General features: G+C 38.0%; 1 protein-coding gene across 2 annotated transcripts; it reads right to left on the reverse strand.

Annotated features, from left to right (window-relative positions):
- Positions 1-3836: 3836 nt before the first annotated feature.
- NPS (neuropeptide S) lies at positions 3837-6236 on the reverse strand. Of its 2 annotated transcripts, none has more exons than XM_090058186.1 (2): positions 6153-6236; positions 3837-4016 (listed from the first exon to the last, which is right to left on the reverse strand). In XM_090058186.1, exons 1-2 carry the CDS (start codon positions 6189-6191, stop codon positions 3837-3839), a joined length of 219 nt encoding a protein of 72 aa, XP_089914312.1. In that variant the 5' UTR covers positions 6192-6236. The 2 variants fall into 2 exon arrangements, with proteins under 2 accessions (XP_089914312.1, XP_089914311.1); XM_090058185.1 differs by having other exon boundaries at positions 3837-4046; positions 6153-6191.
- Between the last annotated feature and the right edge of the window lie 1729 nt (positions 6237-7965).

A 7965-nucleotide genomic window follows, 5' to 3' on the forward strand; every position in this document is an offset into this window, starting at 1 on the left:
AAGCTGACCATCCTTCATACACCCTATGGTGTTTGAGCTCCACATCAAAGGCAGATGAGACACTTAGTTGGCTTGTCATATCGCCACTTAATTTTCAAGCTGCATAAACAGATTTATTGGCTGGCAGATCAATTGTCACAGGTTGCCAATGCAGAAATATGGTTGGTTAAGTAAGCAACTGGAGAATATATGAGTTCAAGAGAAAAATAAGTGTTGCAGTGCACATGCAGTAAAGTGTTGTCCAGAACAGCTGTATGTAGTTTCACTGGAGCGAAGTGAATATATACCTACACAAAGGCAGATCTTTTATGCAAAAGAGAATAGAATTCAGGATAACTTTGTTTTCATTAATGGAAAAAGACTCTCCATCAAATCCCAAACCAGCATTTCTCCTCCATCCACACAGACACACAATATATTTACATCAATGCCAGTTACAATGGTGTCCAAAAGCAAACGGAGAACTAGCTCTGGACTTAGTTGCCCACAATAGCCTCTATGCAGCACCCTGCCATGAGATGGCAGGGGAGCCTGTAATAGCTTTCATTGAGAATATGGCTATCCCAAGATCAAGTTAATAGGTCGTTAGATATCTACCTTGCTGACATGCACTACCAAGGGCATGAACAGGCATTCATTTCTAGTGGTGGAAATTTCTGAGGAATGTCCATAGCTAGAAATCTTCCCAGAAGAGGGAGCAGTACAGGTGTTCAGCTTGCATCGGTATCCTCTTCCCTGCTCCCTATGTCTTCCCCAGACCAAGGTCATCCCAGGTCTGTGCAAGATATGGGAAGCAGCGGCTGCTGTCTGCCTTTCAGTCCCAGGAGAGTGGAACGGCAAAAAACAACTCCCTGTGGAAGGCATGGGGACTTGGGGAAGGCATGGGGACAGCTGCACTCCTCTTCCCCCCTTCTCTTGGTCTCCAGGAGGGGAAGGGGAGAGAGCAGTGACACAAAGCCTTCCACCAGTCCCCCCAGACCATGTCCTGGAGTAAGTTATACTGGACACCCCAATCTGAGGAACAGGCAGGTGGATGCTTCCCCCTGCCAGTCTATGGGAGGAGAAGGAGGAGTGCAGCAATGCTTCCCATGCCTTCTCCAGGCTGGGGTGCCCTGGGGTTGAGAAGGCTTGTGTGGGTAGTGGCAGCTTAACTCCTTCGTGGACAGAAGGAAGTGACCTATGGGGAAATGCTTGGTCTGGGATTAGGCACAGGGGAAGTTGCTGCTTGAATCCTACTGATCACAGGGGAGTCAGGCATACAGTTATTCATTCTTACAAAAGAAACTGTTTGGCAGGGAAGGTCTTCCAGGTGTCATGCTAAAAGCTGGATGACCGTTCTCCTGGGTGGGGCATGTTTTCTCCAGGGAACACCTGTACACTGGGAATTTCTCTCAGGAGAGTGGCGACTCTCTCAGTAGAAACGTAACGCCCATGCATGGCCCCAATCTGTGCATTTGGGTAAGTTATCCTGGCATACACCTCATAATTCCTGACTTTCTAAGAGGTATATTAAGCCAGGATTAAGTGATTTACATTGGTGTGGAACTGACCATCATCTGTCTTTTCCACATTTACACTTGTATAAAGGGAGAGTACCTCTGTGTAGATGTGCCACATATCCATGACAGCATTTATAAATGTGGTCAGAGATCATAGATCATGACTAGTATGTCATTTCTTTATCTTTACCTTTCTCAAATATAATGATAACTGCTTCCTAGAATCTACTAACATTTAGACCCCTTCTTTGGAAATGTAACCTTTACAGGATGTTTACTCTGTTTGAAATATTCCTGATCATGCTTTCCCATGGGCGGGGCATATTCTCTCCTGTAATCCAATTTCTGCATGTCACCAGAAAAATGCTTCATCCTTTCTACTGGGGGTCCCCCCCTGGGGTTGTCCCCCTCCCCCCACTGGCCTCCTGGTGAGAAAATTCCATGTTCTGTTTGGAGTCAATAGGCTAACTTTCCACCACATTTCCAGTAGCCCTCAGGCTCACTTTTAAAGGTATGTTGGTGCCTCTATACTCATGTAATGCAAAAGGGTCAAATCCAGAAAAGGACTCAAGTGCCTGAAGTACAAAATAAGGCAGAATGTAGGAATTTAATCTAAATGAGAAATCTGAAATCTTCCCTTCCCCGACCTTCCTCCCACCCAAAAAAGAGAGAGTTTGTTGGCTTACCCAAAGGCACAAACTAATAGGTGCCTACATCTAGGATGCAATTTCAGACTGTGAATCCCAGTCTCATGTTGGTACCAAACTCAGAAAGAGAGAGGCAGGATTTCACAAACACACATTTTAAGTAGAGTGAGACAAGTGAATGTGCCTTAGAGGTAAAATTAGATTCTGGCCCACAGAACCTATAATGAATGATGAGTGCTGTAACACCTAAATGTTTTTAAATTGTGAACCTTAATGGATGGGAGAGTGTGCACTGGGCTCTGGCTATTCTGTGATGATATAATGGCCTTTTAGAAGTATAACCAGGTAATATAGACATGCCATAGATTTTCTAAAGTATGCTAGGACCCATGTTGAATTCCCCATAGAACCGAGAGATGTAGTCAACTCCCTTGGAGACTACCCATCCAACTTACACTCACTAAAAGAGCACAACCAGTCCAAACATTTTTAGCATGAAAGCAACAATTACCAAGGATGTTTCTTTTGTTGGACTTGGAATGAATCAAGTTAGTTCCTCATTTAATAACATAGTTTTCTTCTTCATAGTATTTAAAGGGAAAATAGTTTAAATGATCTATACATCGGTTTATTAAAATTTTTGTTTTGCATTCAAAATACATGTGATCAAACACTTGGCTACATTTTTAAGCCAACATGCAGTGGTTACATTGCTTTTTCTGAGAAAATGGTCACAAAGTAAATTTCACACTAGTAACATAACTCAGCAAATGACCCTTCCTGTTGACAAAAGATGCAATATTTTTTAATCAAAGAATTAAGTTGGGGGTTTTTTTTAGAAGAATTAAGAGGGTAGAAGGACCATTGTTCATTACAACACAACCATAACTGTAGTAGACAGGCAAAAGCTACATTTGGCATATTTTATCAGATGTGTGTTGCTTACATAAATTGATTAATCGAGGCAAAGGGAACTGTATCGCTACACTGGCTTTGAATGATTTCCCTGGACACTACTGAAAATGAGATGACATATCTCAAGAGAAGACTTCCTGGTTAAGTCATTTTAAATAACTATATTAAAAACAAATTCGAGTTCACATGCAAGGCCAGATTTTCGATTTCATGAAAGGCCCTTTTACTCCTTTCTGGCAATATAAAGAGATACTACATTGCATTTACATCCTTTTTATGTCCCTCTTTGTACTACCAGAAAGATATTAAGCAGCCTTCATGTGAATGACTCAGGCCAGTAAAGTACAGCTATATCCTACATTGCCAAAAACGTACCTTTTATACTAGAAAAGAGCATATGTAGGACATTATGCTGCCATCCTAAAAATCAGTTTCAGGTAGACACATATTCAAAGCACAGGACTATTTCTGTATTAATCAAGAGCAATCTGATTAAATCTGTAGTTTTACAAGCAGGGGGAATTAACTAACTGAAAATACATTTATATCAATGCAAAACTTTATGACACCATAAGTTTGGAAACAATGCCTGTTCTGAACAATTACATCCACTTCACTTGGCCTGCACTATTTGAAATAAACATCTGCTTACATTATGAACACACCCATACATTTGTCTCTGTTGGTTTTATCATAGAAATGCACAGCAAATGATTTTTAAGCGCAAAGTTAAACATTAGATGCTAAAATTGGGAGTATTTTCTTGAGCACTTATTTATGACTTTGCTCTTCGAAAGGAAGTTTTTTTAATTCCTGATCCAACCCCATTGCGAAAGGACCTTTTATTGAAAGACATCTCCAGGTAAGGCTTTAGAAAAGCCAGTTCTTCACTCCTGTCCACCTTGGCTAAGCAGCTATTCAGCAGGATGAGACAGTAATCAGATTTCCCATACAGCTGGCAATTCAAATAAAAAGGATTATTGCTCTGAAGATAAAAACACAGACACAAAGATAAGAAAAGACAAAATTATGGATTTGTACATTTGTTGGGACTTGCCCACTGTAAATGCAAAGTGGAAACAAAAACATATTTATGCTTAAAAATGACAAAGATGAGCTATTATTTGCTATAGATGATAAGCACCCACAGGCAGATTTTTATAGCCTCATTGAAAATGCAAGGACTGCTTTTACGCCTGTAAGAAACGTTGATACTGGTGCAGTTATGTCTACTGCCAGAAATGCGTTCTTTTCAACGATGCTATCCTGGTAAGGCATGTAAGACATGCCTCTAGGAAACACTACACATTTATTACTGGAAAAGAACAATGCACATTTTTACTGTAAAAAAGATTTCTCAATTAATGATGTAACAGCAATTTCATTATCATTTATGTGAAATCCATTTAGTTTAAATGGTAGATAACACCTGCACCGCACAGAATTTTGGGGGATTTTCCTACCCTATTACAAAAACAATTACAACTAAAGTTTTGATTTAGGATTTTTAAGAGGGGAATGTAATAAGACTGGAATTATACACATGTACATATATTTATATTTCTTTTATATAATCGCACATTATAAATCTTTAAAAATGTCTAAAATACAAACATGCCAAGGGAATCAAAATAAACTGCAGTATTTTATATCCTTTCATACAAATGGTAAGTAAATTATTTTATTCAGTTACACTAGGACTCAAGAGAATGATATATTTTAAAATAAATCTACTGGACATGTCTATGTATGGCTGCATACTTTTTTTTTCATGTTTTGGGAACTCACTAAATATAAAGCCACAGGATGGACACTTGGGTCCCCACATTAAGTTAATGGCAAAACTTCCTCTAACTTCAATATGCTGGATTTCATCCATTTATCACTATTGATTGAATTCTTTATTATTTATAATAATGTCATTTAGTGCTTAATAGCATTTTCATTCATAGAGCTAAAAAATTTACAGTGGTGGCTCTCATTAGCACTATACCTTCTTATATAAAGGGAAAAGAGAAGTTCAAGAAGTCTAAACGATTTGCCTAATATCCTTTACTGAGTCTGTGACAGATTCCTATTCATACACCCTATCCACTTATTTTTCCCCAGATGGAAGTGTATTACTTTATTATAAAGAAATGTGATCTGCAAGAAGCAAATCTGCAAGAATTCTCCAGAGGTTCTAAAATTTTCAATACGACCCATACAAGAATTAAAGTAAGTCTATATCACTATTTTTCTTATGTTAAAGTACAAGGCATTGACATATGTTAAATAGGAAATAATTAAAAATATAATTTAAATACTATATCATATATAGTATGCAACTGCTATAATGAGCTGTAATGAAAGAAGGATGCATAAATGGATCGTTATAGTCTATGCTATATATGATGAAAGATGAAACAGAATTAAATATTTATGCAAATAAATCATATGCAGAAGAAACAAAAGATTGATAAATAAAACTAATAGGAACATTACATCAATAAAATAAATAACCACAGAAGTAGCTACCATTTGTACTGGTGATGGATTTCCTTAATGAAATGTAGTGATATAAATCATGTCTGAAAGAAAAAAACTGAAATCTAAACCATGATAAATTTTACAGCTATAAAGAAATATAGAAACAAGAAACAAAGTACTCTAAATAAAATACATCTTAAGAGAGAAATTGGTTTTAAATTCAGAGCAAGACGTCTAAATCGAGAACATATTTTCACAATTTTGATAGTAACCTCAAATAAAGTCTAATATTCTTGAATAGTGTTCTAGCAGGGTAATTTTCTCTCATAGTAAGCATTGAAGAAATATTGGTATACATATCCTCAAAATATCCTATTTAATTCTATTTTGAAGTGCTTCATTACAATACTTAGATAAATAATACGGACAACATTCTATGGTTGATTTGACTGAATTTTTTTCATAAGTTTCTTTTTTAGGGTACTAAAGTACTGGTATAGACTAATCCTTCTGTTACATTAACAACAATGCCTAATATTTATACCTATTTCCAAAGTAAATAAAATAAAAAAATTAAAAAACTAAATACTTGATGCTCAAATAAACAATTATTATGGCTTACCGAAGAAGGGACAATGGGGTAACACCAGCACATGTGCATTGTTGAGATCCAGAGAATTAAAATAAAGTGTAACCTGAACAGACTGTAAAGAAAAGCTCAAATTAGATTAATTAAAATTAAAATTATATAGATGCATGCATATGCACTCAATAAAATTTTCCCAATACATAATATAAAGTACAGTCTCTTTACCTGATCATTTTTTACCCAGCAATTAAGTGCATATATGCAGTTTTATTCCCAAATTCTTCACATTCCCGATCAGTTAATTCCTAGGTGACCATTTTATACCAAGAGTTCAGGAGTGAAAATGTCATCAAATCTGATTTCATTCTGACTAACTGGTCCTTGTTTGGCCTTTTATTCTTGTTAAAAGGGAAAATGGCAAGATTTGCTCAACTGCCATTATCAATTGATTTAATTTAGTATTGCCATTAAAAAGTCTTTCAAGTGAGTTTACTGTTAGTCTATATTATTATGGCACAAAGGATCAAAGGTCTCAAAACTCCATAAAACATGTATTTTAACAAGTTTTGCCACTCACTGTAAGCTATATTAACCCTCTGAATGCATGAGGCACTACCTGGGAATCATGGAAAATGTATTTTCAGTTAAAATTATCTTAAAGCTAATTATACATGGAGACCAGGGAGAATAACTATCTCCTACAACTTTTTTAGCTAGGCAAGTATCCAGGATCTGTTGGTGAGTTGTATTTTTCCTGAGATATTTAGCTCTAATACTTTTTTTTTTTACAAGCCCAAAAGAAAATACAATAGTAAGACTCTAAAATGAACTTACTTTGCTATAACCAGGCCAAGCCATTGGGACCAATGTTGCAGCTCTTATTCATGTGCATATTAAATTGTTTTAGAACCTCAAAGTCTGCCAGGGAAATCCCATATAATCCTTACTATGAATATACAGTAAAATCTCTGTTAAGTGGGGAATGCCAGGTGCCAGTAATGCAAAAACACTGATTATCTAAAAATACCAGAGCCAGAGCAGGGGGCTTGCAAGTGGTGGTGGCAGCAACATGGAATGGTGGTTGATGGTGGTGCGGCAGCAGTGCGGCGTGGTTGCGGGAGGCGGTGGCACGGTGGTGGATGGCAGTGGCACAATGCTGGTTAATACAGTATGCTGGCTAGTAGAATGCCAGAAAACAGGGATTTTATTGTAGCTTAGTCTTCCTCTGTGTCAAGTTTTTAAGCATGCTTAAACTTGGATTAAATGCAATTCCAGTTAAGCTACTTGACAGCCAATTTTGAAAACAGGCAGATGACAGATACATATCAAGAAATTATAGCCCTTTCTACATTTAACAGGTATTGTGTGATTAACTGGTTAATTGTGCAGTTACGTAGAGACCAGCTACACGTGCAAAGTAGCTATCACACAATAAAAAGCTCCAACCAGCTATAAAGTAAAACCTTGAATATGTGTACTAACTTTATAGCTGGTTGCCATTGAGTTTTAATTTGTATGTGTAGCAGGGTCTTTAGGATTGTGGTGATCCTCTGGCTCCAGGGGTATCTCACTCCTCTGGGGTGGGGGGGAGGGATACCCTGGGGAGTTCCTCTGGCCCCAGGGGAGATTATACCTGCAGCAGTTCTCTGGTCCCAGGGGTTTCCTGCACCCCACAGGGCAGGGAGACTGCCACAGCATTGATGCTCTAGCCCTGGGAATGCATGGGGCATCCCCACAGCTGGGAGCCCTTCAAGTGGGGTGCACAGGGCTCCCAGCCATGGATACTTCTCAGTGCAGGGAGAGCCCAGGATTGGGTCCCCACTGCAGAAGCAATAAGACGCAATGG

This window comes from Crocodylus siamensis, chromosome 7, assembly GCF_052110815.1.
Source record: "Crocodylus siamensis isolate JL-2025a chromosome 7, ASM5211081v1, whole genome shotgun sequence".
Taxonomy (NCBI): domain Eukaryota; kingdom Metazoa; phylum Chordata; order Crocodylia; family Crocodylidae; genus Crocodylus; species Crocodylus siamensis.